At 44.3% G+C, this 21,801-nt stretch overlaps 1 protein-coding gene across 2 annotated transcripts in view; it reads left to right on the top strand.

The window, feature by feature from the left end:
• Nucleotides 1-21,801, top strand: part of EDEM3 (ER degradation enhancing alpha-mannosidase like protein 3) — a 254,529-nt gene that overhangs the window by 80,156 nt on the left and 152,572 nt on the right. For both annotated transcript variants that reach the window (XM_033916146.1, XM_033916145.1), the window contains 2 exons: nt 10,451-10,556; nt 15,402-15,499. In XM_033916146.1, the coding sequence (XP_033772037.1) occupies nt 10,451-10,556; nt 15,402-15,499 (204 nt within the window). The remainder of the gene's footprint in view (nt 1-10,450; nt 10,557-15,401; nt 15,500-21,801) is intronic.

Here is a 21,801-nt window from a genome sequence, read left to right as displayed (position 1 = left end):
AAGAAGCGATATGGATTGCTCTGAAAAGAGAAGATGGAACTTTCTATCTATGTGGGTGTAGTCTACAGACCTCCGACTCAATCGCAGCAAATTGATAAGGATCTGATTGTGGATATCCAAAAGTTTGGAAGGAAAGAGGAGGTTCTGCTGTTGGGAGATTTCAACCTGCCGGATGCGGACAGGAATGTTCCGTCTGCAGAATTGGAAAGAAGTAGGGAGATTGTGGATGCCTTTCAAGAGGCTCTGCTCAGACAAATGGTGACGGAAACCCACAAGGGAAAAAGCGATATTGGATCTGGTCCTCATAAATGGAGAGAGTATCTCTAATGTTCGAGTGGGTGCTCACCTGGGAAGTAGCGATCATCAAACGGTTTGGTTTGATATAACGGCTAAAGTGGAGAGCGGTCGCACGATACTTAAAGTCCTAGATTTCAAACGTACGGACTTTAATGCTATGGGAGAGTACCTGAAGAAAGAGCTGTTAGGATGGGAGGACATAAGAGAAGTGGAAAGACAGTGGTCTAAGCTGAAAGGAGCGATAAAAATGGCTACGGACCTTTATGTGAAGAAAATCAATAAAAACAAGAGAAAAAGGAAGCCGATATGGTTCTCCAACCTAGTGGCTGAGAAAATAAAGGCGAAAGAGTTGACGTTCGTGAAATATAAAAAAAAACAAGAAGAGGAGAGCAGAAAGGACTACAGGGGTGAAACTGAAAGAAGCCAAGAGAGAGATACGTCTGGCGAAAGCACAAGCGGGAAGAACAAATGGCTAAAAATGTAAAAAAGGGAGACAAAAATTTGTTCAGATATATTAGTGAAAGGAGGAAGATGAAAAATGGAATAGCTAGGCTAAAAGATGCTGGGAACCAATAAGTGGAAAGTGATGAGGAGAAAGCAAATGTGCTAACAAATACTTCTGTTCTGTGTTCACAGAAGAAAATCCTGGAGAAGGACCGAGATTGTCTAGCAAAGTTACACGAGAAAATGGAGTAGATTCTGCGCCGTTCACGGAGGAGGGTGTTTATGAAGAACTTGAAAAAACTGAAGGTGGACAAAACGATGGGACCAGACGGGATCCATCCCAGGATACTAAGGGAGCTCAGAGAGGTTCTGGCGAGTCCTATTAAAGACTTGTTCAACAATCTCTGGAGACGGGAGTGATTCCTGGGGATTGGAGGAGAGCGGATGTGGGTCCCCTATTCATAAAAAGTGGTCATAGGGATGAAGCAGGAAAACTACAGGCCGGTGAGCCTCACTTCAGTTGTTGGAAAAATAATGGAAGTTTTGTTGAAAGAAAGGATAGTGTACTTCCTTGAATCTAATGGGTTACAGGATCGAAAGAAAGGATAGTGTACTTCCTTGAATCTAATGGGTTACAGGATCCGAGGCAACATGGCTTTACAAAAGGTAAATCGTGCCAAACTAACCTGATTGAATTTTTTGTTTGGGTGACCAGAGAGCTGGATCGAGGACATATGCTAGATGTAATTTACTTGGATTTTCAGCAAAGCCTTTGATACAGTTCCTCATAGGAGGCTGTTGAACAAACTTGAAGGGCTGAAGTTAGGACCCAAGTGGTGAACTGGGTCAGAAACTGGGCTGTCGGACAGATGCCAGAGGGTGGTGGTTAATGGAAGTCGCTCGAATGGAAGGAAGGTGAGTAGTGGAGTCCCTCAGGGATCAGTGCTGGGGTCAGTCCTGTTCAATATGTTTGTGAGTGACATTGCTGAAGGGATAGAAGGAAAAGTGTGCCTTTTTGCAGATGATACCAAGATTTGTAACAGAGTAGACACCGAAGAGGGAGTGGAAAATATGAAAAAGGATCTGCAAAAGTTAGAGGAATGGTCTAATGCCTGGCAACTAAAATTGCAATGCAAAGAAATGCAGAGTAATGCATTTTAGGGATTAATAATAGGAAGGAACCGTATATGCTGGGAGGAAAGAAGCTGATATGCACGGACGGGGGAGGGACCTTGGGGTGATAGTGGTCCTTGTCCCTGGGAGCCTTCACCTGCATAGTGAATCGGTAGGGGTGACCAACATTCGACCTGATGGCATCAGCTACAGACAAGAAGGATGATCAATTCTTCAGTCGAAGCCAGGAAGTGAAGGTCTGGACACCCTGGTCCAACACTGGCCAAAGGCAGGTCTTCTATATGCCTTCTCTCCTTCTGCACGGGATCATATTGCACCAGGAATGATTCTAGTGGTGCCAGACTGGCTAAGATGCCCGTGATATGCAGACCTGGTCTGCTGCAAAAGGATCAAAGTCTTAAACTTCCCCTGTCATCCCAGCTACTCATGCAGGGCCAAATTGCCCTTCATGATCAAGAATGCTTTGGTCTTACGGCATGGCTGTTGAGCATGCAGCACTAGCGCGCAAAGGTTTATTAACATAGTAACATAGTTAACATAGTAGATGACGGCAGATAAAGACCCGAATGGTCCATCCAGTCTGCCCAATCTGATTCAATTTAAATTATTTTTATTTTTTTTTTCTTCTTAGCTATTTCTGGGCGAGAATCCAAAGCTTTACCCAGGTACTGTGCTTGGGTTCCAACTGCCGAAATCTCTGTTAAGACTTACTCCAGCCCATCTACACCCTCCCAGCCATTGAAGCCCTCCCCTGCCCATCCTCCTCCAAACGGCAATACACAGACCGTACAAGTCTGCCCAGTAACTGGCCTAGTTCAATCTTTAATATTATTTTCTGATTCTAAATCTTCTGTGTTCATCCCACGCTTCTTTGAACTCATTCACAGTTTTACTCTCCACCACCTCTCTCGGGAGCGCATTCCAGGCATCCACCACCCCTCTCCGTAAAGTAGAATTTCCTAACATTGCCCCTGAATCTACCACCCCTCAACCTCAAATTATGTCCTCTGGTTTTACCATTTTCCTTTCTCTGGAAAGATTTTGTTCTACGTTAATACCCTTTAAGTATTTGAATGTCTGACTCATATCTCCCCTGTCTCTCCTTTCCTCTAGGGTATACATATTCAGGGCTTCCAGTCCTCTACCTCATACGTCTTCTGGCGCAAGCCTCCTATCATTTTCGTCGCCCTCCTCTGGACCGCCTCAAGTCTTCTTACGTCTTTCGCCAGATTACGGTCTCCAAAACTGAAACACAATACTCCAAGTGGGGCCTCACCAATGACCTGTACAGGGACATCAACACCTTCGTCCTTCTACTGACTACGCCTCTCTTTATACAGCCCAGAATCCTTCTGGCAGCAGCCATTGCCTTGTCACACTGTTTTTTCGCCTTTTAGATCTTCGGATCACTATCACCCCAAGGTCCCTCTCCCCATCCGTGAATATCAGCTTCTCTCCTCCCAGCATATACGGTTCCTTCCTATTATTAATCCCCAAATAGCATTACTCTGCATTTCTTTGCATTGAATTTTAGTTGCCAGGCATTAGACCATTCCTCTAACTTTTGCAGATCCTTTTTCATATTTTCCACTCCCTCTTCGGTGTCTACTCTGTTACAAATCTTGGTATCATCTGCAAAAAGGCACACTTTTTCCTTCTAACCCTTCAGCAATGTCACTTACATACATATTGAACAGGATTGGCCCCAGCACCGAACCCTGAGGGACTCCACTAGTCACCTTTCCTTCCTTCGAGCGACTTCCATTAACCACCACCCTCTGGCGTCTGTCCGACAGCCAGTTTCTGACCCAGTTCACCACTTTGGGTCCTAACTTCAGCCCTTCAAGTTTGTTCAACAGCCCTCTTATGAGGAACTGTATCAAAGGCTTAGCTGAAATCCAAGTAAATTACATCTAGCATATGTCCTCGATCCAGCTCTACTGGTCACCCAATCAAAAAAATTCAATCAGGTTCGTTTGGCATGATTTACTTTTTGTAAAGCCATGTTGCCTCGGATCCTGTAACCCATTAGATTCAAGGAAATACACTATCCTTTCTTTCAGCAACACTTCCATTATTTTTCCAACAACTGAAGTGAGGCTCACCGGCCTGTAGTTTCCTGCTTCATCCCTGTGACCACTTTTTATGATAGGGACCACATCCGCTCTCCTCCAATCCCCAGGAATCACTCCCGTCTCCAGAGATTTGTTGAACAAGTCTTTAATAGGACTCGCCAGAACCTCTCTTGAGCTCCCTTAGTATCCTGGGAATTGCCTCTTCAGGAGGGATCTGGTCAGTGAGAGTCTTCCATGTTGGCCCAGTTCCACATCTCTCCTGGCTTCTGGTAGTGTCCTTTGGGATTGCTCCTGATTGTAGCAGAACTTCTATAGTGTTTACAGTCTTATTAAACTTAAATAGTTCAGGCAAGTTGTTTTGGCATACTTAATGTGTTATACTTTCTTCAGCGCAAAGGAAAAACAGGGTTGATATTTATGTAACCTTGTCAGACATATGCATAATGTTCAGAGATAGGCTATGCTCCTTGGAATATGTGGTCTAGTCAAGACAGCTGAGACACTCAAACAAGAAACAGATAGACTATGGGCCTGTTACTAAATTGTGGTAAGTTGGGGGGGGGGGTTGTTTTGTTTTTGTGGTGTTGTTTTTTTTTGTTGTTGTTTTGCTTAACATTCGCCACAAGTTTTAAAACGCAAAAATTAATATGGGATAAATGTACTAACTATTCAGGTGTTCCTAGCATGTTCTCTTGCGGTTACCACTTCACTGTATGTTGAGTAATTTGGCAATTTACTAACTGCACACTCGACAGCTCATCCTCCTATAATAAAACCCTAAGCACGCATGCGCACTTAGGATGGCATGATCCCTGCCACTGTGGTATATCTCGGTCCGTGCCGAATTCCATTTTTTGAACACGGAGGCAGGGAACACTCCAGCGACTTCCCCCCCCTTCACTCGCCAACTGCTGTCACCGCCGCTGCTCCTCTTCAAAGCAGCCTGCTGAGGTTTGCGGGCGGCTGTAGCAAACCTCGCAGGCCGCTTTCCACTTCGATAGAACATTCCCTCTGATGCACGGGATCGTGTCAGAGGGAACGTGCTACCGACATCCCCTTCAGTATCTTGAATGTTTCAATCATGTCCCCTCTCAATCTCCTCTGTTCAAGGGAGAAGAGGCCCAGTTTCTCTAATCTGTCGCTGTATGGCAGCTCCTCCAACCCCTTAACCATCTTAGTCACTCTTCTCTGGACCCTTTCGTGTTACAACATAGAGTAGTACCGTATCTTTTTTCATGTACGGCGACCAGTGCTGTACACAGTACTCCAGGTGAGGGCGCATCATGGCCTGGTACAGCAGCATGATAACCTTCTCCGATCTGTTCGTGATCCCCTTCTTTATCATTCCTAGCATTCTGTTCGCTCTTTTCGCTGCCACCGCACGTTGTGTAGATGGCTTCATCGACTTGTCGATCAGAACTCCCAAGTCCCTTCCTGGGCGGTCTCTCAAAGTACTGCCCCGGACATCCTGTATTCTTACCTGGGATTTTTTGTTACTGACATGCATCACTTTACACTTATCCCACGTTGAATCTCATCTGCCATGTCGATGCCCATTTCCTCGAGCCTGGTTATGTTCATGTTGTAGATTTTCCGCAAACCCCCAATGGTCCATCTAGCTCACAGTTGCCAATCAGGTCACTAGTACCTGGCAAAAACTGAAAGAGTGGCAACATTCCATGATACCGACCAGGACACAGACTATGGACTTTTCCTCCAGGGAAATTTTCCAAACTTTCATAAATTCTTAAAACCAGTTATGCTGGTTTGCAGATTGTTTGGATATCAATTATTGCAGCATCTCTCATCACAGAGAAACAAGGATTTCCTCATCCCATGCCAGAGGTTAATTGGTTTGTGGTAAAAAGAATTTGGACACTGTGAGAACTCTTGGATGTACTGTAGTAGCAACTGAAAACACCAATGTGATCCAGCTAATTGAAAATCCCTTGTTACAACCCATCTGGCCTTGTTTGACAATTGTTTCTAAAAGTCTAGCAGGTGCTTCTTAATAAGTTATGTATTTGTACAGATACTTGGAGACATTTCAATGTTAAGACACTTACTTGCTGGAACTATTTGGTGCTTAGTAAGACTTATCCTTTGTTAACTCTTGCAATAAGGTAAGGCTTCTGATATATTTAAAGAAGTGTGGCTTCCCTTCCCTTTTCTCTTTGGTGTGATTAATCCATATAACATAGGTGATGTGTTCACTGGTGTATTTAAAAGCAAGTACAGAAATGGCTTTTATGTTGTGATTTGTTGTAAAGAACTGTGGGCTGCTTCAGACTATCTTCCAGTATACGTCAGCTCTTGCCGGACTTGCGAGAACTGATGTCAGTCACTCAGCAAGTGGTGTGGGAGCAGGCCGGATGCCAAAGAGATCGCTGCTGCCCTGCACCGCTGGAGATTCGCCATCCAGGGGGCTCCAAAAAAGGTACCGGGGGTGGGGGGATGATTAAAATTTTTTATATAGGTTGCCGCATATAACTAGGTCACGCCCTATACACGAGTTTGTAAAACCCATATATAGGCCGCAGCCTATATATGGGGAAATACGGTAAATCCATGCTGGCTTTCTCTCATTAATCCATGCTTATGTACGTATATGTTCTGTCATTTGTTCTTTTCCATATTCAGTTTTAATTCAAACAAATCTAATTTTATTTTATATTTAGTTTACCCATTTAATTATTACTGAGCTGTATACTTTACTTAAAAAGAATTAAGGCCTTAGAGAGATCAGTGTACTCATTGTTAGATGTTTCATATCTTGTTTATTATCTCTGTCTTAATTTTTACTCCTACTGCTCAGTAACTGTCTTCTAGGTACTCTAGTTAGATTGTGAGCCTTCAGGACAGTAAGGGAATTCCAAGTACCTATTCTTTATTTATTCTTATTTTTATTATATCCTTTAATGTATATTTCTCTGTAAACCGCTTCGAACTTAACGGATTTAGCGGTTATATAAGAAATAAATTTACATTACATTACAATTACATAATAGTCTCTTACCATTTGCCTGGCACTGATATCAGACTGGTGAGTCTATAATTTCCTGGATCACCTCTAGAAACCATTTTAAAAAATTGTCGTTGCTTTGGCCACCCTCTAGTTTTCTGGTACAATGCAGGATTTTTAAAGAAAAAATTACTAACAATAGCTCTGCAAGTTCATTTTACATTACATTAGGGACTTCTATTCCGCCTATACCTTGCAGTTCAAGGCGGATTACAAAAGAGCTAACTGGACATTTCCAGTGAAGTTACAACAGTTTTGTTTTTTTGGTTACAAGGGAGGAGAGGTAGCTGGATTAATTCCGGAAGAACTTGCAAATTGGATATTAAAATTGACTGTACGTTACTGCTGTGATATAACAAATAGATTACTAGTTAGAGTACAAATAAGATTACATTAATTTCAGGGATCTGAATAATTGGTTGGTGTTTCAGGGAGGAAGAGATTATTTAAGTGGAGGTTTTGGGGGAGAATTTATCTAGGAGGAGGGGGAAGGGTTGGGTTTAGATATCTGGATAAATTTTTTGAAATTTTTCAATTCTATCAGCACTCTGGGATATATATCATCCAGTCCCAGGCGATTTGATACTGTTCGATTTGTCAAATTGGCCTATTACATCTTCCAGCATTAAGAGATTTGAGTTTCTCCGATTCATCAGAATTGAATTCCATTTCTGGCACCATGTAACTCCCTGAGTGGATGTGGCTGCTCGGGAGGACACCACTTTTGAGTCTTCAGGTCTTGCGGGCAGGTTCATCTGTCCCACCCTAGATGTCAGCCACTGCTTTGGTATGTCACCATATGTACAGAATCTGGAGTAGATGTAACAGAATGAAGATTAAGTCTTACCTGGGTAATCTTCTTTCTTTTAATCTACTATGGATTCCATATGGCCCGCCCTCTGTATATTCTGTATCGCTTGCCTTTCTTCTCGAATATTTCTGTTCCAAGCCTGGAATTCTTCTCTTGTCATACAGACATCTAAACACCAATAAATCTGATATGAGTAAGTATATTCCTCAACCTCTGCTCCCTTGATGTTAGTGCCAGTTGCATACAACAGGTTGTTTCTCTATGATTGTTTTCTGATTATGTTGAATTGTTCTAATTCTTGTTTTCTAAGTTACAGAGCAGATAGAATTGTTTATTGTATGCAAAGAGATTTCCCATTCCCCTCCTTCTTCGTCTTCTGTTCCAGTGGAGATCGATTGCTTTGGGACTTATCTGGAGGGTGCACTAGGTTCCGCCTCCATATGTGCAAGCATTCTCACTTCTGCAAGTCCAGTTTGCAGGAATAGATTGATCACTACATGTACGGAATCTGTAGATTAACAGAAAGAAAATTATCCAGGTGCAAACCTAATCATCCAATATTATACTCCTTTGGTGTGTCCCTTAAGGGCACATTATGGTATACAAATAGAGCTTCTGAAATATGTGCCTGTGTCTTTTGATAGTCCTTACCCATGACATGCCTATGCTCCACCTCCATTAACATCCTCATAGGAGTTTAGAAGCATTCCAGGCATTCACCATCCTTTCCATAAAAATAGAGTTGTTTACCTGTAACAGGGATTCTCCATAGACTGTGTCCTCTCTCCATCTACTCTCAATTATTTTCTCCCGCTTCTTCTGTGATTCCCCCGTCTGCTCTTACCCTGTGAGAACTTTTTTCACATTGGATAAGAAGGTGGTTGAAGGATTTGAGAGGGGACCCATTTGTCTCTTGGGGAGCCTTCCTCCATGGGGAAGTCCCTGATTTTATGGCTATCCAGGTGAATTTGGGGCTCCCCACAAAACACAGCTGTTTAGAATATCTGCTGAGATCAGTGGCAAGGCTAGTATCACTATTTTGAGGCTCCTAAGCCCCTATGCTCCCCACCCTCCGAAACTTAACAATCATGATAACCTCCATTGCTACCAATCTTATAAAAAATAATTGGGATGAACAGAATGCTAGGAATGATTAAGAAGGGGATCACAAACAGATCAGAGAAGGTTATCATGCCACTGTACTGGGCCATGGTACACCCTCACCTGAAATTACTGTGTCCAGCACTGTTCACCGTACATGAAGAAGGACACGGTACTACTTGAAGGGTCCAGAGAAAAGCGACTAAAATGGTAAGGTGCTGGAGGAGTTGCCGTACAGTGAGAGATTAGATAAACTGGCCTCTTCTCCTCTCCTCTCCTTGAAAAGAGGAGACTGAGAGGGGACATGATCGAAACATTCAAGTTAATGAAGGTAATAAACTTAGTAGATAGACAGGTTGTTCACCCTCTCCAAAGTAGAGAGAACGAGAGGGCACTCTCTAAAGTTAAAATGGGATAGATTCCGTACAAATGTAAGGAAGTTCCTCTTCACCCAGAGAGTGATAGAAAACTGGAACGCTCTTCCGGAGGCTGTTATAGGGGAAACACCGTCCAGGGATTCAAGACAAAGTTAGACAAGTTCCTGCTGAACCAGAATGTACGCAGGTGAGGCTAGTCTCAGTTAGGGCACTGGTCTTTGACCTAAGGGCTGCTGCGTGAGTGGACTGCTGGGCTGCAATTCTTATGTTCTAAATCTTAAACATTGTTATAGAGAGAGAATTAACTATTTGAAAATTCTCGTTTTCCCTGTAGATAAAAATATGTGCTGATGGCTAGTTGAGTTAAAATATTTCTCTGTGGATGAGCCAGATAAGTCGGTTATTACATAGGTGACATTACCAACATGATAGACCATGCTTTGCTGAGCTTAGAAAGGCCTAAAATGGTTAATGGCCTGGTTGTCATTCTACCAGCTGGTTTGTCAGATAAGAACATAAGAATTGCTGCTGCTGGGTTAGACCAGTGGTCCATCGTACCCAGCAGTCTGCTCCCACAGCGGCCCTTAGGTCAAAGAACAGTGCCCTGAGTCTAGTCTTACCTGCGTACATTCTGGTTCAGCAGGAACTTGTCCAACTTTGTCTTGAATACCTTCAGCATTCAGACATTGATTACTACAGCTGTTCAAATTTCTTTGCTGCTCTAATAGTGACTTTTTATGACAGAGAATTCTAAAAACACCGTGGTTGAGAAATCTAAAAATGCCAAGAAACCGGGGTTAAGTTGGTCCTATTTCAGTAGGCAGACTATCAGTAGCAAAGATTCTGAAAAATCCTACCAGTACTTTGGAGACTGTTTCCACATCATATAGAAACCTCTATGCCTTGTATATTTTCAAATTGTAGATGGAATAATTGTAGAGTTCTTAACATACATGCTAAAATTTATTGTGTAGGGCCCATTGTTACATGGTAATAATGTGAACATCAGTTGCAAATGTGTTATCTGCTTAGCAAAGATGATTTGCCATATCTGCTATGCTGGACTTTGAACCTGGTGCTACATGTTAACTGTTGAGGTAGTATCTGAGACGACATAGATATCTCCATGGTTTTGTGTGAGAGACTTATTTTATGTTGTGGAAACCTTTTGTTTTTTGTAATGTTGCAGGAATATGCACGGAAGGCACTTGATTTTCTCTGGGAGAAACGACAACGTAGCAGTAATTTGGTGGGCGTTACTATTAACATTCATACTGGAGATTGGGTTCGCAAAGGTGTGTGCCTTTCATATATATTTTATTATATTTTTTAACACAGTTGATGAATGAGTGCACTAACTGGTTCAAAATGAAATCTACATAGACATGACAATGGTAATCTGCAAAAAAACAAATCCCACAAACACAAAATATATATGCAAATGAAGAATGCATCCAATTTTAAAACTTACAGAATCTGAAAATTGGAAAACATCTCCTGGCAATATGTATCAAGTATATAGAATATTGGTATGTATTGCTGGGGGCTATAAAAGATACAGTACCATGTCCTTATCCCAAGAACATATTTTGTAGTATGCAAAAACAAGTGAAGCTACAATGCCCTCGTACTCCTTGAATGTTTCACTGGGGAGGGGGGGGGGGTCTGCAGTGTCCGTTCTGGATATAAATATTCTATGGCAGCTTGAATTATATAACTTTTTTTTATTCTCATTTTGGTTTTCTGAGCAGATACGATGGAATTCACTAGTTTTTATTGTCTTTCTGTATATAAAAAAGGCAAAACAGATACTGTTGAAGGCCATTGAGCATTGGCTACTGTGAAAACTGGTCTGAGTTGATTTTAGGCCACTTCCATAAAGAAAAATCTTAATGAGTTCTCCATTTTTGTGTTTTTGGATGTGTCTGGATGTTATAGGAATATCAGGACATGTTTTCCTATGGTTTAAAGGTTTCCTAGATGAAAACTATTAATTTAAATGGAAAAATACATGTGGCGTGCCACAGGGCTCACCTCTTTCTCCAACACTGTTTAATCTTTATCTGGCTTCTTTAGGAACCCGGTTAGCTTCCTTTAAAATCATACACTATAGCTATGTGGCCGATATAACAATTATAGTCCCAATCCAATCTTTATCAGCAGATACTCTACAATTTATCTCTTCTGTAATCCAGACAGTGGACTCCTGGATGAAGGACTTTAAATTCAAATTCAACCCAGACAACTAAAATCTTCCTGGCCTCACCTTCCAATAAAATCACAGAGAACACTATAAAGTTGAACAGCATTACATACTCTTATTATGCCAGTTATAAAAATCTTAGGTGTTTATTTAGACCAAAATCTATCACTCAAATGCTCAAATTAATGCACTAGTTAGAAAACCTTTATTTTATGCTATGGAAATTGTGATCAATTAGGACTTATTTTGATCCTCATTTTGACTACTGGTACAATAATTGATTTTGAGTTCCGTGGATTATTGTAACATCATTTATCTAATTTCAAGTAAAAAGAATATCAAAAGGTTGCTGATCATTCAGAACACAGCTGTTCAGTTGATTTTCAACTTGAAAAATGTTGATCATGTAACTCACCCTCTCTTCTACAAAGCTGTGCTAGTGGCTGCTGCAAGGCAACAGCCCCGAAGCCCTTTAAATCTCTCTGGGCTTTGGGGCCGTTACCGCACTGCTTTGTAGAAGAGGGGGTAAATTCTATTGGAAGCTACATTGGCTCCCAGTTGAGGCAAGAATATTATTCAAGTTTGGTTATACCTGTTACAAGACATTGTTTGGCCTTATACCTGATTATATTAGTGATCATTTTTTAAAATTTATTGACAGAAAACTTTTTCTCTTGGCATTTTAGATTATTTACATTTCCTACTGTAAAAGGTTTCATGTACAAAAGATTTTTCCGTAGAATTTTTATCTTTTCTGTCCTGATATCAAACTCCAACTTCTATCTTTCCTTTAGAAAAATGCTAAAGACCTTCTTATTTGACAAATTGTTCTGAATGTGATTACAATACACTGTGCTTATAGAGTCTCTTGATTGTTGTTAACCGCGTTGAACTGAGAGGTTACTGTGGTATATAAGCTAATTTGTTATGTCCTATTCATTTAAAAACTTCTGTTTAGCGCCCTAACCATGCTTGCATTTTCAGTACATGTTAGGGGATCCTGAAAGGGTTTTGTTTTGTTTTTTCATTTAATTCATGTATGTGCGTGCAAGTTCCATAACATTAGTCTGCATTAGTTCTTTGTTGAGTATCTTGTTGATAATAGGTGGTCATTCCTATCAATTTTCAGAAGGGTTTCTGACACAAATCCCAGTTGCAGGCGTTATAATTGTAACAGCTATCATCCATGGATATGTAGGTAGATAACAAACTTTAAAGTCTTTTGGTACCCTACTGAGGAAACAGTGAAAAAAAGAGACTTTGCTAAATGTATGACTATTTGCTTATCTCCAGTAAGTCTGTTCTTAGCTTTGGTAATTAAGAATGCTGTAGGGTAGTTGCTTGTTGGCTCAGGGAAATAGGCTCTAGGCCACTGGTTCAAATCCCAGCTCAGGTGGCCTATATGAAATACACTGCTGTTCTTTGTGCAGTCCCAAGGGTCATAGCAGAATTTTTAACGTGGCAGCTCCTATGGGATTCCTGTGATTTTTGCTGCACACCTTATAACCTGACTTGTGGTAAGGACATAAAGAGAGCTGCCTTTTTCTGTTATATATCGTGACTGATATTCAGCCTGCACTTGTGTCTGACTTAAGCTCATTTTGAACTGTACCCTAGACCAGGGGTAGGCAATTCCGGTCCTCGAGAGCCGCAGCCAGGTCAGGTTTTCAGGATATCCACAATAAATATGCATGAAATAGATTTGCATCTCAAGGAGGCAGTGCATGCAAATCCATCTCATACATATTCATTGTGTATAGCCAGAAAACCTGACCTGGCTGCGGCTCTCGAGGACCGGAATTGCCTACCCCTGCCCTAGCCAATTAGTTTGTATCTAAATATAGACTTAAATCTAGTCAGAGAAATCTTTGTTGACTGGTTTAAATGGTTCATAGACAGTAACGCGGAAGACAAAGGCGCGCGCCGACAACTGAGCGCAAGATGGAGGTGCGCGCCGAAGAAAAAGACTGTTTTTAGGGGCTGCGACGGGGGTTTTTGTTGGGGCGCCCCCCCACTTACTTAATACAGATCACGGCGTTGTGGGGGGTTGTAACCCCCCCACATTTTAGTGAAAACGTAACTTTTTCCCTAAAAACAGGGAAAAAGTTAAGTTTTCACTAAAATGTGGGGGTTACAACCCCCCCAAACCCCCCACAACGTGGCGCGATCTGTATAAAGTAAAGTGGGAGGGTTCCCCCCCCACACCCCCTGTCCATAGCCCCTAAAAACAGTCTTTTTCTTCGGCGCGCACCTCCGCGCTGCGCTCAATTGTCTGCTCGCGCCTTTCTCCCGGCGCGCTTTTGACCTGACACCGTTTAAATTGGTTCTTGTGACAACCAAGGTTAGGTGGTTAACTTCCAAATTATCAAGTTTATTACAAACTCAATACACCACTTTGTAGGAACCTATTAAGGCAATTTACAATTATCAAATATATAAAATGAAAGAAAAATAACTACAATAAAATAGGGGATGGGGGGAATAAAGGGTCAACTTGTGCTGAAAATCAGTGTTAGCTGGTTAACATTGCCCCTATGACCACCTAGATCAAACCATGAAGGTTGAAATCGCCATTCCCAGTGGATCAACCCACCTGATTAGTTACATTATACATTAATTTGCTATACTATTGCTATACTATATTTTGCACACCAAGACTTCCTTGAATATTATATCTGCATGGTACTGAAAAATATCAAGAATAAAGTTCACTCCTCTAAAAAGATTAACAAACCTTGTACACATAAGCATAGACTTTTTATATATATATAATTCAAAGGTTGAATATGCTTAGAGACATAGAGGCAAAAATAAGGGGTATTTACCCCAAGAATATCGCTTCACCACCCAATCATCACATATGCTTAAAGTGCCTTCAAACACCTTTGAGTGCTGTATATCACAGTCTAATTGTTTTCAAAAAATGTTCAATTAGAATGACAAAGACACTTAGGGCTAGATTCACAAAGCTAACCGATCGTGTACCGATCAGTTATGACCCTATTTTACTCCGGCCCGACTCACTTACCTCTCTGCCGACCATCCTCCAATCCGCACACGCAAATGAGGGGAACGGCAATGCAAAGTAGGCAGGGACACGATTTCACTAATCAAAACCCTGCAACACTGATCACAAACAAGCCGATCACAAACAAGCGACTGCTGAGGACCAGTCGATGAGGCCCTTTCCGACTGCCCTGCCTTCTGCCCCCCCTGCTTCTCTGTTCTCAACCTCGATCTCCTGCTCTCTCCTGCCTGCCCCGAATCTCCGTTCTTCTGCCTGGCTGCCCTGAATCTCCCCTGCCGCCCTGCTCTCGCCCCGAATCTCTCCTGCCCTTCCCTGCACTTTGAGCCCATGGTTTTAACCCGCGAGTTTAAAACGGGTTAAAACCACAGGCTCCCAAAAAGTTTTTTTTAAAAATTCTCTGCCAGGCAGGCAGTTAGGGGTGTGATTCCGATCACCCTTAGTGAATCTAGCCCTTAGCTTTGTCAGAAAAACGTCTAACAGAGCTAAGTGTCTTGTCATTCTTATTGAACATTTTTTTGAAAACAATTAGATTGATATACAGCACTCAAAGATGTTTGAAGGCACTTTAAGCATATGCAATAATTGGGGCGGTAAGACGATATTCTTGGGGTAAATACCCCTTGTTTATGCCTCTTGTCTCTGAGCATATTCAGCCTTTGAATTATATATATGAGAAGCCTAATGCTTATGTGCACAAAGTGGTTAATCTTTTTAGAGGAGTGACCTTTATTCTTGATATTCAACCAGTTTGGTACATCCTCAATCACAAATAGTGATTCATTTTTTCTCCTTGATATTTTGACTGCTACTGAAAAATAAGCTGATATTTGTACAATATTTTTTAATTAAAAAAATTCTGTTTCTGTGTTTTAAATATATTTCTCCTTTAATATTTTTTGCTTTGTACAGACAGTGGAGTTGGAGCAGGAATAGATTCTTATTATGAATATTTATTGAAAGCATATGTGTTGCTTGGCGATGACAGTTTTCTAGAAAGATTTAACACGGTAAGTTTGGTTTTGTACTATTTATTCTCTGAGGACAAGCAGGCAGTATATTCTCACATATAGGTTATATCATCCATGGAAACCAGTACAGACAGTACCAGGGGAACTGTCACTTAAAATTTTAAGGCAGTGCTTGTACTGCACATGTTCCAGTGCCTTCCCATCCAATGTCAGCTCACAGAACCTGCAGTTCTTCATTTTCTGCAGAACTGAAAAACTGTCTCTTCAGTGATCTCAGCGCATCAAACCTTTTCAATTTTTGGTACCTTCCCGTTATTATTTTTCCTATTTTTTGTCATTCTTTTATTAAGTTTCTCTACAACTACCGACTTTGGCTTAATTTTGGCAACTTTCATTTTTTGCCTTTGGGCCACTTTGAGCCTTTTTGCTGCCTGGGACTATCAATTGTTTCAGATTGCTTTTTACATGAGCTCCCCAGGCCATTGAGCCTTTTGACTTCATAGTGGCTGTTCCCCCCCCAAATATCTAAATGACACCTAGCAGCTTTTAAGAGATGCTTTTGATACATTGGGACACTGCCTGTGACCTCCTGTTTCCAAATGCGAAAAAGGTTACTGAAAGCCCACAAACCTCAATTTCAGAAACTTATGGTACTGCAGTTGGCATTGACATCGAGCATGGCTGGTAATTCAGAAACCAGTGCTCAGTTTCCTGTGACATCAGCACAACTGCATCGACACTGCATCGAGTGTTGCGCATCAGGCTCAATGCAGCACTGGGACACTGCTTCTACATCAATGCCTTGAGTGTTGACAGACATAGCATATAAAAAAGCTACGAAGCACAAACATTCTTCCTCTTCCTGGCATACCACTACATCCTCCCAAGAATCAATTTTGACGCATTGAAGTGCGGATGATCATTCTGCATCCATCTTGCTGGTGTTTCCGCACAGACGTGTCTTGACATCAAGGTCTCCCATACCACACCAACAAGACAGCAGACTGCTCTTATGCCATTGTCTCTTTTGGTATTGGCACTGACTCTCCAGGAGATGATCCAGGTTATGCTTGGACAAGAGCTTTCGGTGCTACTGCCTCAGCCCAGCTAAAGGATGCATTGAAGTGTCAGTCAAGGATACATTCGCACACACACCTGCTCAACATGAAGCATCAGCGTCAACACGGGCCGACACAACGCATGCATAATCATTGATAGAGGAAGTGTCTTCTGTTTCACCTCAAAACATCTCAGTGAAAAGTCCTTGATGCACACTCCCTGATACACCTAGAAGGGAGTACTTTGAGGAGTCTGTCTTAAATATTCCATCCACTCGAATGACGATTTACCAGAATTCTCAGCAGAAAAGTCTTTCAGTGTCTCTTCCATGCTACACATTTCTGTTTAAGCCTTTCTTTCACTGGCTTCATACAACAGATAGGGTAACATTGCTCATCAAGATGGAAACCATGGAGGAACCTTATTTTGAACTCTTTGACCTCCTTGACTTTGAAGCACCATCAAATGAATGCATTAAAGTAGCTTTCCTCAAAGTCATGAAGGACACTTTATTTAAAAACTGAGAGACAAGTGTCTCCTAGAAGTATAGACAATAGGTATAGAATATAAGCATGTCCAGGATTCGAAAGAGCACAACTCCCAACACCATTCACTAGTCATGGAATCTGCCCTCAAGCATTCATGCAACTCATGATCTTATGCTTTTGTTCCTCCTGGATGAGAGGCTAGAACATTAGATTCTTTATCCCAGGACAAGCAGGCAGCATATTCTTAACGCATGGGTGATGTCACCGACGGAGCCCCGGTATGGACATTTTAACTAGAAAGTTCTAGTTGGCCGCACCGCGCATGCGCGAGTGCCTTCCCGCCCGACAGAGGAGTGCGTGGTCCCCAGTTTCTTCGTATCCGCGGAGCGAAGAAGACGCATGTGTTTTCAACGGCCATTGAAAAACTAGTTTCTGCCTTCCCGCTCACGTATTTTTTCTTGTTCTTTGATTTTTTTCCTTTCGGATTCCTTTGCTTTTATTTAAAAAAAAAAAAAAAAACTTGTCCAGTTTTCTTATTTTTTTGGCCCGGCCCCGGCGGGGCCTGTTGCCACCATACAGGCCTCCGGCTTCGATTTTGCAGAGGCCCTGTTTCCCTTCATGCCCCCTCAACCGGGCTTTAAGAAGTGCCAGCGGTGTGCACGCCCGATCTCTCTCACCGACCCGCACAATTGGTGCCTGCAGTGCTTGGGTCTGGAGCATCGGACTGACACCTGCACCCGCTGTGCGACTCTTAAAAAGCGCACATTGAAAAAATAGGCAGATCCTGCAAAATATTCTCTTCGGCACCGGATCTGCCATGGAACCTGCCGCGACGTCGACGGCATCTCAAAAGTCGGCACCGACTACTTTGACGACGCCAGATCCTTCTTTGGGGTCGCTGGCCCCAGGTAAGCTGGCTAAGAAGCCTTCCACTTCCCTTGAGCGCCCTCCTGCCACGGTTGCGACGCCGGTCCTTCCGGCACCGCACCAACCCCGCAAACGCTCCGCTCCGATATCGGTGAGTGCCTCATCATCGGCCTCCTCATCGCCGGAGCGTAGAGCGGCACCTATGGTACCGAAAAAGAAAAAAGCGGTACCGGTGCCTCCCCTGGACGACCGCATCGCGGCCATACTCCAGACCCAATTACAGGAGCAGCTGCAGCAACAACTCCAACAACTGTTGCCGGCACTGCTGGCCTCACATCTTCCGGTGCAGGACCGGTCCGAGCCTCGCACGATCCCATTGGTGTCGACCCCCTCGGTACCGCTTAACACCTCCATGCGGTACAGGCCCGTTCTGATGCCGACCCTTCCCGGTACCAGGAACGGCACCAGTCTTCCTCTCCCGGTACCACCTCGGTCCGCTCCAGCAAGTCTCTCTCCAAGACCCGCCATGCCGGGCCCTCCACACCGATGACCCGCCGTGCACACCCCGACATCAGGGACCCTGACTTATGGGAAGAATCCCCGCACGGTACCGAGGAAGACGCTTCCTCGACGGACGAGGAACCCTCAACGATTGACACCGGTTCAAAGCCCGAACAGTCCTCTTTTACCAAGTTCCTCAGGGAGATGTCGGCTGCTCTTTCCATTCCTTTAGAGTCCGACTCTAAAAAGTCCCAGGCTTTTCTCGATGCCCTAGACTTTGAGCAACCTCCCAAGGAATTCCTTAAGTTACCCGTCCATGACATCCTAGGGGAAACTTTTTACAAAAATTGGGAGAACCCCCTTACTGTTCCCGGGGCCCCTCGCAAACTGGATAGCTTGTACCGGGTCATTCCAATCCCGGGGTTTGACAAGCCTCAATTACCCCATGAATCTCTCCTGGTGGAGTCCACCTTAAAGAAAACTCAGGGCTCCAGTGTCTATGCCTCCACCCCTCCTGGCAGAGAGGGCAAAACTATGGATAAATTTGGCAAGCGCCTTTTCCAGAATGCAATGCTGGCCAACAGGGCAAATAATTACACCTTTCACTTCTCCTTCTATATGAAGCATCTGGTACAACAACTCTCCTCCTTAGAAAAATACATTCCTGAACGTAAGGTCCCTCTTTTCCAACAGCAAATTTCCAGTCTGCTCCAACTTCGGAAATTCATGGTACGCTCCATTTATGACTCATTTGAGCTGACCTCTAGAGCATCTGCCATGGCTGTTGCCATGCGGCGTCTAGCCTGGCTGAGAGTTTCTGACCTCGACATTAACCACCAAGACCGCCTGGCTAACGCACCTTGTCTTGGTGACGAACTCTTCGGGGAATCCCTGGACTCAACCACCCAGAAACTCTCAGTGCACGAGACTAGGTGGGACACTCTGGTCAAACCCAAAAAGAAGACTCCGCCTGCTCGCCCCTACAGACAGCAGTCCTCCTACCAACGCAGGTTCTCGGCCAGACCTCTCAACCCGCCTCAGCAGCAACCTCGCCGTCCTCGTCACCAGCATCAACCTCAGGCTCGTTCCCAGTCTCATCAGCCTGCCAAGCCTCTCCCTCCGTCAAAACCATCTCAACCCTTTTGACTCCTTTCTCCAGGGCATAGCCAGTCTCCCATCATCATTGCCTCTTCCTCAGCCTTTCGGAGGACGCCTCCAACTCTTCCTCAGCCGTTGGGAGGTCATCACATCCGACCAATGGGTCCTCAACATCATTCGCCACGGCTACTCTCTCAACTTCCAGACTCTTCCACCAGACAATCCTCCCATAGAGTCTGCTTCTCACTCCTCCCAATCCCTCCTCCTCCTGAGGGAGGTCCAATCCCTCCTTCTTCTCAATGCCATCGAAGAGGTACCCTCAGACCAAAGGGGCCAGGGATTCTACTCCCGCTACTTCCTGGTCCCCAAGAAGACAGGAGACCTCCGTCCCATCCTCGATCTCCGGGACCTCAACAAGTGTCTGGTCAAGGAAAAAATTCAGAATGCTCTCCCTTGCCACGCTTTACCCTCTTCTCTCTCAACACGACTGGCTATGTTCCCTAGACATCAAAGAGGACTACACTCACATTCCAATCAATCCGACTTCACGTCGCTACCTACGGTTTCAGATACAGCACCATCACTATCAGTACAAAGTGCTACCCTTTGGCCTCGCATCATCGCCCAGGGTGTTCACCAAGTGCCTTATTGTGGTGGAGGCCTTCCTCAGGTCTCACAACCTCCAGGTGTTCCCCTACTTGGACGATTGGTTGGTGAAAGCACCTACGTCTCCGCTTGTGCTACAAGCTACTCAACACACCATCTCTTTCCTCCATCTCCTGGGGTTCGAGATCAACTACCCCAAGTCACACATGCTTCCCACACAGCGACTTCATTTCATGGTGCGGTTCTCGACACCACTCTGATGAGGGCGTTTCTCCCCTCCGACTGACAACGGACCCTACTCCACCTCTGTCGTCAGGTGCTCCTTCATCACTCCGTCCCAGCTCAGCAGATGATGGTCCTCCTGGGCCACATGGCCTCGACGGTCCATGTGCTTCCTCTGGCGCGACTCCACCTCAGGACACCTCAATGGACTCTAGCCAACCAATGGTCACAGACCACGGATCCTCTTTCTCATCCCATCTCTGTAACATCGTCTCTTCAGCAATCTCTTCAATGGTGGTTGAACTCCTCCAATCTTTCCAGGGGTCTACTCTTTCATCTACCCCCTCACTCCATGATCATAACCACAGATGCCTCCCCCTATGAGTGGGGAGCTCACCTGGGAGATCTTCACACCCAGGGACTCTGGACCCCTCAAGAGCGTCAACATCACATTAATTTCCTGGAACTCAGGGCCATCTTCTATGCTCTCAGGGCCTTCCAGCACCTTCTCTACCCGCAGGTTCTTCTCCTGTGCACGGACAACCAAGTCGCCATGTACTACATAAACAAACAAGGCGGCACCAGATCTCCCCTCCTTTGTCAGGAGGCCATCCGCATCTGGATCTGGGCCACGGCCCACAGTCTCTTCCTCAAGGCTGTCTACATCCATGGCGAACAGAACTCCCTGGCTGACAATCTCAGCCGCATCCTTCAACCTCACGAGTGGTCTCTGGATCCTCACACACTCCGCTCCATCTTCGCTCGGTGTGGCACGCCTCAGGTGGACCTCTTTGCAGCTCCTCACAACCATCAGCTGCCCCAGTTCTGTTCCAGACTCTTCTCTCCTCATCGTCTGGCCCCGGATGCATTCCTGCTCAACTGGACGGATCGGTTCCTCTATGCCTTTCCTCCACTGCCTCTGATGTTGCGGACGTTATTCAAACTCCGCAGGGACAGAGCCACCATGATTCTCATCGCCCCTCGGTGGCCTCACCAACACTGGTTCTCCCTCCTGCTCCAGCTCAGCTCCCGAGAACCCATTCCTCTTCCTGTGTTTCCTACTCTACTTACACAGCAGCATCAGTCTCTACTGCATCCCAATCTGTCCTCGCTCCACCTGACAGCTTGGTTTCTCTCTGGCTGACCTCTCCAGACAATCTGTCTCAGCCTGTCCGTCGTATTTTGAATGCCTCCAGGAAACCGGCCACCCTCCAAAGTTACCATCAAAAGTGGACCTCTTGGTGTCTCCTACATCACCACGATCCCGCCTCATTGGCGGTGGAAACTCTGCTGGACTATTTGCTCTCTCTGTCCGACGCTGGCCTCAAATCTACCTCAATCAGAGTCCACCTTAGTGCCATCACTGCGTTTCATGAGCCTATCCTCGTAAAACCTCTCACGGCTCATCCCCTGGTTTCCCGATTCATGAGAGGCCTCTTCAATGTCAAACCACCTCTGAAGCCTCCTCCAGTCGTCTGGGACCTGAATGTGGTTTTATCT

This window comes from Geotrypetes seraphini, chromosome 12 (assembly GCF_902459505.1).
Source record: "Geotrypetes seraphini chromosome 12, aGeoSer1.1, whole genome shotgun sequence".
Classification (NCBI taxonomy): Eukaryota; Metazoa; Chordata; class Amphibia; order Gymnophiona; family Dermophiidae; genus Geotrypetes; species Geotrypetes seraphini.
Note: the sequence above shows the minus strand (reverse complement) of the source record. Positions and strands in the feature narration are given on the sequence as shown.